Here is a 13,377-nt window from a genome sequence, read left to right as displayed (position 1 = left end):
GCGTGGCGCTTGGGCGCCGCCCAGCTTATGCGAGGATCTGGAGTGGTGTCCACTCGCTGAGTGAGGGCGAAGGCTGCGTCGCCGGCGCGCTGAGGAACTCGCCCAGCGTGCGCGGCTCAGCCGCCGGACCTGCAACCGTACCAGACTTCGGCAGCGGCGGGTCCGGCGCCGCCGGGCCGCCGGGCCCGCCGGCGCGCCCCCGCCGGGCGCGGAACTGCGTCTGCGGTGGGGTCGCCTCGGGCGACTCGGCTCGGCTGCCGCGTTCGGCCACCGCCGCCGCCGCCAGCAGTGGCAGCGGCGGCGCGTCCTGGCGGCGCGCGCCTCCGCCGTCGCCGTCCGCTGGTCGGATCGTCATCGTCCAGGCGCCGTCGACGGGCGCGGTGTGGGCGGTGACCGTCCAGGACTGGTCGGTCACCGCCCCGGAGTGCGCCGTCACCGTCCAGGAGGCGTCGGCCGGGGCAGGTGCCGCCGACGCGGAGGCGGCCGCGGCTCGGCCAGGGCGCACCGAGTGGCCCACGGACTGCCGACCCCAGCTGCGGCCACCGCCGGCGCCGATGGAGGACGTCTCCAGACTTCTGCCGGCGAGCGCCGAGCGGGGGGACTTGGTCCAGCTGTCGACGGGGATCGAATTGTCGGCCAACACCCAGGGGGTAACGCTCGGCCCGGCCGCGACGGGCAGCTTCCAGGACCCACCCGCCGGGGCGGTGTACGGCGGCACCCACGTGTCACCGGTCGGTACCGTGTTGGAGGCCGGCGTCCAGTGGTGCTCTGACGGCGCCTCGCCGGCCGGTCTGCGGCGGGTGCCGCCGTGAGGCGCCGTCGCCTCCCACTGCCTGCGCCCGTCATCGCCCGCCGCCACCCCCGACGAAGGGTCGGATGGGAGCCGGGGCGGCTGCGGTCGGCCCACGCGCAACGGCAGAGAGCCGGCGCCGTCACGCCAGTCCCGAGGCAGCCCGCTGGCGTTGCCGCCGGCGCCGCCGCCAGCGCTGCCGCCGCCCGCTCGTGGGCCGCCGCCGCCGCCGCCGCCAGTGCTGTCGCGCCTCCCTGCGCCTGCTGCCCCAACACTGCCGCCGCTGCCGCTGCTGTCGGGTTCCTCCTGCACCTGCTGCCCCGGCGCTGCCACCGGCACCGCCGGTGCGCCGGCCAAACTCGACCGAAGTCACCTCGCGCTTGGCGAAGCCGGGCCCGCCGCCGAGGCCGGGCCCGAGATCTGCCGTCAGCGGCGGCAGCGGGCCGCCGAAAAGGAAGGTGGGCGAGCGAGGCGCGACCGGCGGCGGCGGCGCGCCCGCCGGCTGCTGCGGCGTCGGCAGCGGCACGCCGTCCGGCGTCTGGTACGCCACCGTCGCCCGGTAGCCCGCTTCGTCCGCCACGTAGTTCACCACCTGTGGCCGGCGGCGGAGGCGTCAGGGAGGGTCACCGCGCGGCGACGGGGAGGACGGGGCGGCGCGGGAGGAGCCGGTTCCGGGATAAAGGGCTTAGTCTTTGCTGAGTCGCCCTTGGGGGGGGGGGGGGCATCTCGTCCTAAAAGTGCGATTGTCCCTCGTCTCGTTTCGTCACACCGAACGTTCTGGATTGGGTTTGGCGTGTGACACCATGCGGCAGTTTACGTGCTCCATATTTTCATAAGAGGGGAAGGTAGCATTCAGCGTGATCGCGCTTTGACCATAAAGGCACGTGAAGGATCCGCGATTTATTTGATTCGCTGTGAAAAAGCAGCTCCTAATAATGTTATTAGAAGCACGGTGTGGTTTTCAGGGTTAATTGCTGCAGAGAGGGCGGGAATGAACCCAAATAAATTTGTTTCTCTCCCCTTTCCGTACAGTGCGGTGTAGAGTTGTTGCCGAAACTGTCCTAGACGCGACGGCCGCTTCTTCCGCCCGCCTGCTTTCTGCCGTCCCTGGATAGTCGTATCGTGGCATGGTTGGATGGTAATGAGAAGTGCCCGACAGAAGCCAAGCACACTCCATTCCGTTTCATAGCGCCGCGCGGCCCCACGTTCACCTCAGCCGTGACACTCGGCGATACAGAGGACTGGCCGGCACCGTGAGAGGCGCATCGAACCGAGCAGCGAAAGGCTCAGACTAGAGTGTGTTTTGTGTAACCATTCTTTTCGTAAAATAGTAGCCATGTAGCTGTGTGGAGTGTAAGTGAGGCGGAAATGCGTGTCTTGGCAACTAGGTGGCAGCGCGTCAGCGTAGAATCATTCCATGTGGCAATAGGCGACAGCTAAGCGAAGCAAAGAGATCACCAGCCCATTGCGACGGGTGAGGCAAAAAGATGCGACAGGGTGTAATTGCTACCGTCCAAGTAGTCCAATGCGCGAAGGTACTGTCACTGGGAACGCAATGCGACGACAGCTGAGCCTGCCGTGTCCCCTGCCCCGTGCCGCTCGTGCTGCCCCGCGGTGCTGACCTGTACGCGGCCGTCGGGCAGCAGCACCGAGTAGAAGCCGGTGACGGCGTTGCCGTCGCGCTGCTCGCTCTGCTCCGAGTAGGTGGCCTCGGCCGGGTCCTCCGTCTTGTAACCGAAGGTGTACTGCGCCACGCCCTGTGACAGCGGGACGTCAGTTGACGGCCGGGTCCTCCGTCTTGTAACCGAAGGTGTACTGCGCCACGCCCTGTGACAGCGGGACGTCAGTTGACGGCCGGGTCCTCCGTCTTGTAACCGAAGGTGTACTCCGCCACGCCCTGTGACAGCGGGACGTCAGCTGACGGCCGGCCGGCGGCGCAGCCCAGCTGAGCCCTGCAACATGTGGGCAGCCGGGGCTCTGGAGAGGCGTCCAGGGGCGCGACATGCAGGACGCCTGGCGGGGTCCGTGATCCGCCAGTGGTCACGGTGTGCAGAGCGGGGCTTACGGCACGCGGCATGACGCCGAGCCCAAGTGGCTTGTGATGAACTGAACTACATGGGATGCGCTGTCGGCCGTCGGATCGGCCCAGGCGCTTGTTTGTCGGGGCCGCCCGGTGTGTGCGCGTCTTGTGGTGGGCCTGTTTGCTGTGTCGTGCAGAGGTGAGTCGGGTGACCTGGCCCGGGGTGGTACTCACGGGGGCACCTGGCCCAGCGGCGTGAGGGGCGCCGGCGCCAGCGGGCCACCGAAGAACTGGTTGCCGGGGTTGCGCTGGCCTTCGGCGGCCGCCGCCAGGCAGAGCAGTACCGTAGTCAGCATCTGGCGGTCGCACCAGCTCTTCGTGGTAAGGCGGCTATCTCCGAATATTTGAGCCGACGACAGCAGCACCTTCCCCCCCCCCCCCCCCCATTTCAGAGTTTATTTGTGTTCGGTTCTCTCATGATAGAAAGTGGCCACTATAAACTAAATTTGCCTGCATGCATCTATGCAGATCCCTGATGCCTGGCACTCCAAGTTCACCCTTGTCTGCAGTTTGCAGTTTCCCTCAGATGCCGTTTCAGCGTTAGTGACGAAGGCCATGTAATCATCAGCGTACCGGGAGATCTCAGTGTAGACCCCACTAATCATGCTGTCACGCGTGGCTCCACACGCGCTGGTGTGTGCTGCTAGCGGGGTCTACTCGCTAGCGTGGCTCCACGCGCGTAGATGTGTGCTGCTAGCGGGGTCTACTCGCTAGCGTGGCTCCACACGCGCAGATGTGTGCTGCTAGTGGGGTCTACTCGCTAGCGTGGCTCCACACGCGCAGATGTGTGCTGCTAGTGGGGTCTACTCGCTAGCGTGGCTCCACACGCGCAGATGTGTGCTGCTAGTGGGGTCTACTCGCTAGCGTGGCTCCACGCGCGTAGATGTGTGCTGCTAGTGGGGTCTACTCGCTAGCGTGGCTCCACACGCGCAGATGTGTGGCTGCTAGTGGGGTCTACCTCGCTAGCGTGGCTCCACGCGCGTAGATGTGTGCTGCTAGTGGGTCTACTCGCTAGCGTGGGCTCCACACGCGTAGATGTGTGCTGCTAGCGGGGTCTACTCGCTAGCGTGGCTCCACACGCGTAGATGTGTGCTGCTAGCGGGGTCTACTCGCTAGCGTGGCTCCACACGCGTAGATGTGTGCTGCTAGTGGGGTCTACTCGCTAGCGTGGCTCCACACGCGCAGATGTGTGCTGCTAGTGGCTCGACTTGTAGAATAAAGAGCATACCAGATATTAGACGTCCTAGCTATCCCACGGCTAGGTCAAGCGCGCTTTGACGCCCAGCCAGTATTGCAGCCGTCAGATTTTTTTCACTGTCAAGAGGCGATACACAGCCGACGAAGCTGACCCTGAATGGAGGTTGGACCACCCCTTGGAGGACGCTGTTTGGTGCCGAGCTCTGGGACTGGATCAGGGTTCGCAGCGGTGACCGACTGGTCACGTGTCCCTACAGATATGGGTTTCTTGGTTCGTTCCAGTACCATCTGTGCATTGGAGCTTGTTTCGCATGGTTGTGACGCACCAAAGCTTTGGTTATTAGGGGTGTGGACATGGCTTTGTACGTGGACAGAGGGTGGGTCTCTGCGCCGACGGCTGGACAATGGGGTGCAGTTAACTGTGGGAAGGCGGCGTCCCTGTTCCTCGTTAACTCGACTCAGCGTTGTTAATCGCAGTCAATATGGCCGCCTCATACTAAACAGACCCAATGCCGAGCTATCAGGTGAAATCAAGCGGCAACTTCCGAGTGCGTGTGCTGGACCTGTGTTGATCGTGGGCGCGGACATGCAGTACGAGATCCTGGTCGCTTATTGTTGCCTTCACCACCGCCCTTCGCCACTGCCAACACTCACCTTGCGGCTGGGTCAGGGGTTCGCCGCGCTTGCCCTCCGCCTCGCCGTCGCCGCCCGCTGCCCGCGCGGTACTGCGCCGCGGCGGCGGTCGACGCGCCGCTTTTGTTGCCGCCGCGCCGTCGCGCACAATACTCTTTGCCAAAGGCGCTCGGAGGACGGGACGGGGTGGGACCGGCGTTGCACTGACCGCTCCCATCCATGCCCGCGTCCCCGGCAGTGATGGCGTGGCCCTGCGGCGCCAGGCGGGGGGCCGCGCCATCGCTGCTTCGGGCGCACAGCTGATCCGGCTGCGGAAGAGCCCGGCTCGTCCTGACCGTCTACTCGTCTGCGATCGCCACACGCTCGGCCTAAGCCAAGAGCTGGCCGGTCACTCACGCGATGTGGGCGCGCGGACGGAAACTGTTGGCGCTATCGATCGCGGGCGCCCCAGTGTCAGTGCGTCGTCGGCCGCTGGTCGCCGGTCGCCGATCGTCGATCACCAGTCTTCGATCGTCGGTCGCCGGCCGTCGGTCGCCGGTCGCCGGTCGTCGATCACCTGTCGTCGGTTGCCGGTCGCCGGTCGCCGGCCGTCGGTCGCCGGTCGCCGGTCGCCGGTCGCCGATCGTCGATTGTTGATCACCAGTCGTCGATTCGTCGGTCGCCGGCCGTCGGTCACCGGTCGCCGGTCGCCGGTCGTCGATTACCAGTCTTCGATCGTCGGTCGCCGGCCGTCGGTCGCCGGTCGCCGATCGTCAATCACCAGTCGTCGATCGTCGGTCGCCGGTCGCCGGTCGCCGGTCGCCGGTCGCCGGTCGTCCATCACCAGTCGTCGGTCGCCGGTCGCCGGCCGTCGGTCGCCGGTCGCCGGTCGTCGATCACCAGTCTTTGATCGTCGGTCGCCGGTCGCCGATCGTCGATCGTCGATCACCAGTCTTTGATCGTCGGTCGCCGGCCGTCGGTCGCCGGTCGCCGGTCGTCGATCACCAGTCGTCGGTCGCCGGTCGCCGGCCGTCGGTCGCCGGTCGCCGGTCGCCGGTCGCCGATCGTCGATTGTTGATCACCAGTCGTCGATCGTCGGTCGCCGGCCGTCGGTCACCGGTCGCCGGTCGCCGGTCGTCGATCACCAGTCTTCGATCGTCGGTCGCCGGCCGTCGGTCGCCGGGCGCCGATCGTCGATCACCAGTCGTCGATCGTCGGTCGCCGGCCTCGGTCGCCGGTCGCCGGTCGCCGATCGTCGATCACCAGTCGTCGATCGTCGGTCGCCGGCTGCCGATCGTCTGCCCTCGGTCGCCGGCCGTCGGTCGCCGATCGTCGATTGCCGGCCGCCGTCATCACTTTACGATGCACCCAGCTGGTGAGGCTACATGGCGTCGCCTGCGTCGCTCTGTCAGGAAGGGCGGCCGATGCGGAAGATCGGGGCCAATTACCTCTGGTTTCCCAGACGCGCAGCTTAACCACTGCACTACTGGAGCCCCCAACGGCAGCCAGCGCACCAGCGCCTGTGCGGTGCCCGGTCCGAAGAGAGGCGGCCCGGACTAACAGTGTGCTCTGATTAGGACATTTGACTGTTTTCGCTCTCTGCGATACGCACGGAAACGTAGTCCGGTTTTATTGCTCGCACATGCTCTCAGGTCAGTCAGCGAGCTTGCAGCGCGGCTCGAAACTTACATTGTATATAATCGGGCATACATTTTCGTGGTGCCCTAGAATAGTGCCTCCCAGCGTAGGTTTTTATGAGCCCGCTACGCTTGGAAGGGTCAGAGCTTTGTGTGTGGGAGGGGGTGGGGGAGGGGGGGGGGGGGGGGGGGGGTGGAGGGGTAGGACTGAGAACCAGATTTTCGAACAAAGTGCGCAGACATGGTGCTGTCGTCGATGCCTGTAGTTGACGTCCGGGTGATCGAGGACTCGTGCTGAGTCGGGTCTGCACGAATTTCGGCGAGATCCTCCCCCTGAAGAGACTCCAGACAGCTGGGTGATTCGGGGCCTCGACCGGAGCTGTTGGTGACAGCCCTCGGGGCGGTTTCACTACGGACGTCGCCGGGCGCGGTCGGCGGCCTCCCTCGGCACGCACTGAACGTCGCCCGGCTGGCCCTCACGACTGCCGGTTGCGTCAGGGCCGGCGGACCGCGCGGACGGCGGCTGTCGGGCTGCGGTCGGGTGGCGCCCCGATGACGGCAGCTGACGGTCCTGACGCCGGCGCCACCCCGGCCGGAGCAGGATCCTCTCGGCCTCGTCACTGTGCGCGCGACGCGGCGGCTCGCGCACACAGAGCGACGCTAAAGGTCGACAGTGCGTGAGCGCTGGGAGCTTTATACCGCACATGTGCACTGGCAACTCGAGACGTTTTGCTTGATTGGTGTTTACTGCGATCTCAACCGAAGGGTTTGCGAGAACGTCGCCGTTTGGGTCGACATTCATCGCAAATGGATGTATCAAGAACTAGAGTCGTCATCATAAATGGATGCTTCATCCGGATGAGGTAATCATCCTGCGCTTTTCAGTAGCTCCGTCTCTGGCAGACCCCAGCAAGTTTCATTGGAGTTTGGTTCTTAAAAAGATGACGTTGGCATCATCCGGGTGCGTTAACGGCGTCCCGACAGACCGAGCTGAGTTCAGCTGGCCTGGAGGGTGGGAAGACAGACGGTGCAATCATTCATATCATGCATTTTGTTTTGCTCCCTCTTCAGCTCTGGCTGCCCATGACTTTCCCAAAAACCGCGAACCCATGGTTTGTGCCTGAGTATGCGTAACAAACGTCACGCAGCTGGGTATGTGTGCAACTCTATCATTTGGACGTTATTTTGCGGCCATTTTGTTTTCATGCTGTTTCTACGGAGACGGGTGTGGAGCCGCTTTTTTCGCAATTCGTTAAGTTCAAGTATTCGTGCTTAGCACCGAGAGCCTTTAAACTTGTTTCTTCTGCACTGTTGGAGGAAACGTGTCTGATTTAACGGGTTGCATGCAAGACGTTTGAACACATTTTAGAACATTTTTAACTATCCGAGCGCTTGCTGAAAATGGTCGGAGCTGCGCTCATGTGTTGCGTAGATATAACCCCGCCAAAAGCGTGGCGACGGCGCCTAGCTGCGTGTAGTCGCTGAAGATGAAAATAGGTGGCCGTCCAAAACGTGTCCGTGCACCCTCGGCCGCGCTCGAATTTAGAAGTTTCACTTAAGGGTCGAGGTGAAATGAGGCTGGCACCTGGCTCTACTCTGATCTCCGATTACGAGCGAGGCCGCAGGGCGGGCAGGTCTTGCCGTCAATGGACGGACAATTATGTGGCTTCAGCTACCCGGTGCTGCCCAGCCGCGCCAGTCACTCTTTGCACAAACCTATATCTTTGTGACCTTTGATTGCACCGCCATTCAGCAACGAGTTGTAGCATTGTTAAGGACTTGTGTCCCTATATTTAAAGGCACTTCAATGCCAGCTGTTCGATGGGCTGGCGTATGTCTGCAATAGTTGGCGCCACTACTTCATCTGCCCTTTCTTGGGGAAAGTAAGGTTTCCAAAACGCGAAAAAGCCGACGAACACGCGTCGGAATCAGGTACAGACATCACAACGACATGATACTCGTGCCAACAGGGGAAGAAATGGGACTAGCACTTACAGAGGAGGAAATGGGCAGTCGTACCGGCAAAAGGCTCGGTCGCTATGTGCAGACTTCCATGCGTAATCATACACAAACCATTGACTGGTCTGTTTGCGGGTGTTTTTAAGGTTTGATGCCAGATCACAGCGACCCGAGGGGGCTGAGACGTGAAATCAGCTGTTCGGTGTTGTTCAGCATGCATAAAGCGTTGCCAATATTGTCCGATGCGTGTGTGCGTCAATAATAAACCGGGAAACAGATCTTGTCAGCTTTTCGGAAGCCCACCTTGAACATAGCACACTATGGCGTGCTCGGAACCGAGACCGATCGTCCCTGGGAAACAGCGTCATTCGTGAGCCCAGGCTATTGGGGCCAGAGGCCAATGAAAACAGTGGAAATTCACGAGTGCGAAGTGTTTTACGACTACTTTCGCCCGTCGTCAAAATACTCTGCCTTTCAAAATTGATGGAAAGCGTCGATTAAATTTGCTGAGATTTTGTTGTTGAAGTGTGAGCGGTAGTACATTTTTATAAAGTATTCAATGATCTTTTGCATATGAATTCTACAAATTGCAGCAAGCCAAGCAACGAACAGCGTTTTAGCCCAGGTCATTATGAATTTTTACCGAGAAACGATATGCCTTGAGAGTATTTCCACGTCCGCCGTCCGTCACAGAGCGGGCGCCCGTCACTGGGGCGCCACAGCGCGAGCCTCCGTCACTGGAACGTCACAGAGCGGGCCTCCGTCACTGGGGCGCCACAGCGCGAGTCTCCGCCACTGGAACGTCACAGAGCGGGCCTCCGTCACTGGGGAGCCACAGCGCGAGCCTCCGTCACTGGAGCGCTGGCAGCGGTCGTGGCAGCCGTTAGGGCGTCAGCGATGTGTTTCAGCAGCGCCGCTCGGCCGGCCACGTGTTCAGGCCGCGTGCGCATTGCGCCTGCAATGGTTCCGCCTATCTCTGGCAACCACCCGGCTGAGGAAATGTCATGCCGCCTGGGCGCCGGAACCTTCCGGTATCGCGGTGTAGATAGTTTACAATCACATGAACTAGCGTTAAAGATGGCTCGTCGCTCTGTCGGTGTGCGTGCCGTGCTGCCCAATACCATGGTTTGCGCCTCACTGCGCAGTTGAAAGCGTTTCACCGCGACGACGAAAGACCACCGTATTTTCTTTCTGTCCGGACGGATACACCATCCGTGGATTTGTGCTCGTTGCACCGATGTCATGTGAAGATATTGGCGTAAGCCTGGTCATTTCGGCGCAAGTGCTCCCAGGCCGAATAGAAGCGTGCACCATGTTTTCTTGCTGCTTGTGCGCACTCTGGGTTGCGCATTGATCTCCCGAACCCCTCGCGGTTTGGTTTCCCAATTTGTGACGCATAGTTTGCGTTGCGCCCAGCCCATTTAGCCCGGGATGGCTCGGTGCTCAACGGTCATGAGGCACTTCAAACCATAAATTGTTCGTGGTGTGTCCGCTACGTTTGGCAGTCATCACCGTAACGACCGGTTGTAAGCCGCTCAGTTTCCCTGCAATTTGGTTTTCGCCACTTGGAAAGGGCTTATGCAATCTGACGCTTCGTTATTGCTGTCACAGCCGGGGGACGCGTTTGTTTCATGCTCGGTCTACCTCCTGCGGCTCTCTCCGGGTATGTCCTCTCACTTCCGGTGGGGTGCTCACCGCCGCGTGCCCCGAGCCAGGCGTGTCCTAATAATCGCTGGTCCCAGGGCGAATCTCGTCTTCGGTCTGCCACGGTCGTGACCGCCGCCACGCCTGGTGAGGGGTTCAGTTCAGCGGCGCACGAGCCGGGCCTGACCTGTATGCCGCGTTCGGCTCGTCCTAGCGTGCCCTGTCTGACCCCCCCCCCCCCCCCCCTCTCTTCTGACCAGACACGGTCAGGCTGCCGTCAGAGAAGTTCACCAAATCGGACGGCGGCCCCATCGAGCTGCAGAACGAGCGGAAGCAGTTTCTGCTCAGCTCCGCCGAGGAGCTGTACGCCGACGTCAGGTGAGAACAGCCGGGTCGGCCGCCGGGCGTCGGGCGTCGATGGGGCCGAACCGCGGCGGACTCGAGAGAGGGGAACACCCCGCGAACGGCCGCCAGTCTGGTCGACACGTGGCTGGCCTCTGCATGCGTGTCTGTTCTTGGTGGCGCGGACGATGAACTTACGTGTGATCGCGTGACCCTCTGCTGGCTTCTGTGACCGTTACACCGATCCGGTAGCACTGTCTCAGCCTTCACAGACACGCAGCGATAGGACATTCCGTGCTACAGGTACCTCCAAACGGAACATTCATAAAACATTCTGTGCCCGGCCGGACGAATGTGCAGCTGCCCCCAGACGGAACACTTGTTAACCCAAACCTTTCGTTGTCACGCTGCAGAGATAAGAATTTTAACGCGGTGGGCCCAGCACTGAGCAAAAAGGCGAAGCAGATATCGGCCCAGTATGAAGAACGGCACTCCCAGTCGGTCAGCGAGATGAAAAACTTCGTCAAGAACGTTTTGCCATCCATTAAATCCGCCAAGGAGTCCCTCGCCCTCCGTACGTTTTCTGCGTGGGATGGTCCCGGCAAGCGCTCTCTTCCGCTCGCCACCGATATCTGCATTTGTATTTGCGTTTGGCACGGGAAACCGTCCGCTGGACCTGCGCCTGTAGCCGTCCCCACTGGACCTGCGTCTGTAGCCGTCCCCATTGGACCTGTGTCTGTAGCTGTCCGCACGGGCGGGGTGCGTACACGGCTGAACGACAAGGAACCAAAAGGGCGTGCAGTAAGGCGGGTGCATGCATGACGTGCTCGAAGGTGGTTTGTGTCTTTGTCATTAAAAAGCTAAGAACGTCAGGAAGTTGCGCGTCTGTCTAGATAGGACGATCGTGCTATCACCTTCGCTGCGTGGCGGTATATGACATTCGGATTGAAGTCCGCTGTGTGACCCCTGTGTCGACCCGCCCTGACCCCTGTGTCGACCCGCCGTGACCCCTGTGTCGACCCGCCGTGACCCCTGTGTCGACCCGCCCTGACCTCTGTCGACCCGCCCCGACCCCTGTGTCGACCCGCCCTGACACCTGCGTCGACCCGCCCTGACCCCTGCGTCGACCCGCCCTGACCCCCGTGTCGACCCGCCCTGACCTCTATGTCGACCCGCCCTGACCCCTGTGTCGACTCGCCCTGACCCCTGTGTCGACCCGCCCCGACCCCTGTGTCGACCCGCCCTGACCCCTGTGTTGACCCGTCCCGACCTCTGTCGACCCGCCCCGACCCCTGTGTCGACCCACCCTGACCCCTGCGTCGACCCGCCCTGACCCCTGCATCGACCCGCCCTGACCCTGTGTCGACCCGCCCTGACCTCTGTGTCGACCCGCCCTGACCCCTGTGTCAACCCGCCCTGACCCCTGTGTCGACTCGCTCTGACTTCTGTGTGGACCCGTCGTGACCTCTGTTGATCCCCTGCTGTCGGGTGTGGTCTGCGGTGTGACCCCTGTGTCGATCCGCCCTGACCTCTGTTGGTCCGCTGCTGTCGGGTGTGGTCTGCGGTGTGACCCCTGTGTCGATCCGCCCTGACCTCTGTTGGTCCGCTGCTGTCAGATGTGGTCTGCGGTGTGACTCCTGTGTCGACCCGCCCTGACCTCTGTTGATCCGCTGCTGTCGGGTGTGGTCTGCGGTGTGACCCCTGTGTCGACCCGCCCTGACCTCTGTTGATCCGCTGCTGTTGGGTGTGGTCTGCGGTGTGACTCCTGTGTCGACCCGCTCTGACCTCTGTTGATCCGCTGCTGTCGGGTGTGGTGTGCGGTGTGACCCCTGTGTCGACCCGCCCTGACCTCTGTTGATCCGCTGCTGTCGGGTGTGGTGTGCGGTGTGACCCCTGTGTCGACCCGCCCTGACCTCTGTTGGTCCGCTGCTGTCAGATGTGGTCTGCGGTGTGACCCCTGTGTCGACCCGCCCTGACCTCTGTTGATCCGCTGCTTTCGGGTGTGGTGTGCGGTGTGACCCCCGTGTCGACCCGCCCTGACCTCTGTTGATCCGCTGCTGTCGGGTGTTGTCTGCGGTGTGACCCCTGTGCCGACCCGCCCTTACTTCTGCTGACCCGCTGTTGTCGGTTTTGGCCCCGCAGTATGACCCCTGTGTCGACCCGTCATGACCCGTTACTGACCGCCGCCGTCGGGCGGGGGTCGTGCAGACACCTCGATCGCCGAGCTAATCAAGGAGCGGACGGACAGCGAGGCGTTTCTCGAGTCGCTGCAGGCTGAGCAGGAGATGATGAATGGTATCGACACCGAACGGCCGCAGCCGCACATCGAGGAACTGATCGCGAGGAAGGCCGACCTCACCAAGGTGGGAGACGGGCTCACCTGACCAGACAGGCCGTGACACGCGCTGCCGCCGGCTCCCCATCCTCCATGCGTCAAATGCACATGTTACTCGTTTGGTGCCTGTGCTTTTTGAGAGCTGACGCCAGCTGGCGATCGAGCGATCTGGGAGGATGGCTGTCGGAGCCGACTACTCGCGGCGATCGGCCATTACAACCGATCTTTGTTTATTTTGGGCGGATAAGTTCATCATCGATGGTTGCTCAGGCCCACAGAGCCTCGCCGATCTTCCGTCCCCTCCTTTGACGGGGCGCGCCCGTGCTATCCCCCGCCTGACGTCCCCCTCCCCCTCCCCCCCCCCCCCGATGTCCAGGTGCTGCGGCTGCTGTGCCTGCAGTCGGCGTGCAGCTCGGGCCTGCGGCAGCGTCTGCTCGACCAGTACCGCCGCGACCTGCTGCTGACGTATGGCTTCCAGCACGCGGCCACGCTGGACCAGCTGGAGCGGGCCGGCCTGTTGCGCGCGCAGGGGCGCGGCTCTTACGCCGCACTGCGCCGCGCGTTCCGCCTCACCGTTGACGACGTCAACGAGCAGGCGCCCACCGACATCTCGTACACGTTCAGCGGGTATGTCGGCGGCAGGAGAGCAGCGGAGGGCGGGGCGAGGGGCGAGCGCGCCACGCCCCTGGAGGTCACATCACCGCTCTGTGTTCGACAGTGCGACCTGACGTGTGTGCATCGGTCATGGAGGCTGCCCGCGTTCCTCTTTGACTCCGCACGG

The 13,377-nt window shown here is 62.5% G+C and overlaps 2 protein-coding genes across 2 annotated transcripts in view; one reads left to right on the top strand and one right to left on the bottom strand.

Moving 5' to 3' along the window:
* Positions 1-3,166, bottom strand: part of LOC119112933 (vacuolar protein sorting-associated protein 16 homolog) — a 14,876-nt gene extending 11,710 nt beyond the window's left edge. Inside the window, exons 1-4 of the mRNA XM_037237235.1 lie at positions 3,045-3,166; positions 2,413-2,617; positions 1,303-1,382; positions 506-791 (exon numbers count right to left, since the gene is read on the bottom strand). Of these exons, the coding sequence (XP_037093130.1) occupies positions 506-791; positions 1,303-1,382; positions 2,413-2,617; positions 3,045-3,166 (693 nt within the window). The remainder of the gene's footprint in view (positions 1-505; positions 792-1,302; positions 1,383-2,412; positions 2,618-3,044) is intronic.
* A 3,155-nt stretch (positions 3,167-6,321) lies between these two features.
* LOC119112931 (vacuolar protein sorting-associated protein 33A-like) lies at positions 6,322-13,324 on the top strand. Its single transcript, XM_037237233.1, has 6 exons — positions 6,322-6,331; positions 10,201-10,297; positions 10,675-10,835; positions 12,470-12,624; positions 13,024-13,223; positions 13,315-13,324. The coding sequence occupies exons 1-6, from the start codon at positions 6,322-6,324 to the stop codon at positions 13,322-13,324; spliced, it is 633 nt and encodes a 210-aa protein (XP_037093128.1).
* The last annotated feature ends 53 nt before the right edge of the window (positions 13,325-13,377 follow it).

The sequence above is a fragment of the Pollicipes pollicipes genome, unplaced genomic scaffold (genome assembly GCF_011947565.3).
Source record: "Pollicipes pollicipes isolate AB1234 unplaced genomic scaffold, Ppol_2.1 Scaffold_7261;HRSCAF=8764_pilon_pilon_pilon, whole genome shotgun sequence".
NCBI classification, from domain to species: domain Eukaryota; kingdom Metazoa; phylum Arthropoda; class Thecostraca; order Pollicipedomorpha; family Pollicipedidae; genus Pollicipes; species Pollicipes pollicipes.
The sequence above is the reverse complement of the archived record's forward strand: the minus strand, read 5'-3'. Positions and strand labels throughout refer to the sequence as shown.

Coding starts and splice junctions, on each gene's coding strand:
- LOC119112931 (XM_037237233.1), top strand. Junction 10,298..10,674: donor GAGCTGTACGCCGACGTCAG/GTGAGAACAGCC, acceptor GTCACGCTGCAG/AGATAAGAATTTTAACGCGG. Junction 10,836..12,469: donor CAAGGAGTCCCTCGCCCTCC/GTACGTTTTCTG, acceptor GGGGTCGTGCAG/ACACCTCGATCGCCGAGCTA.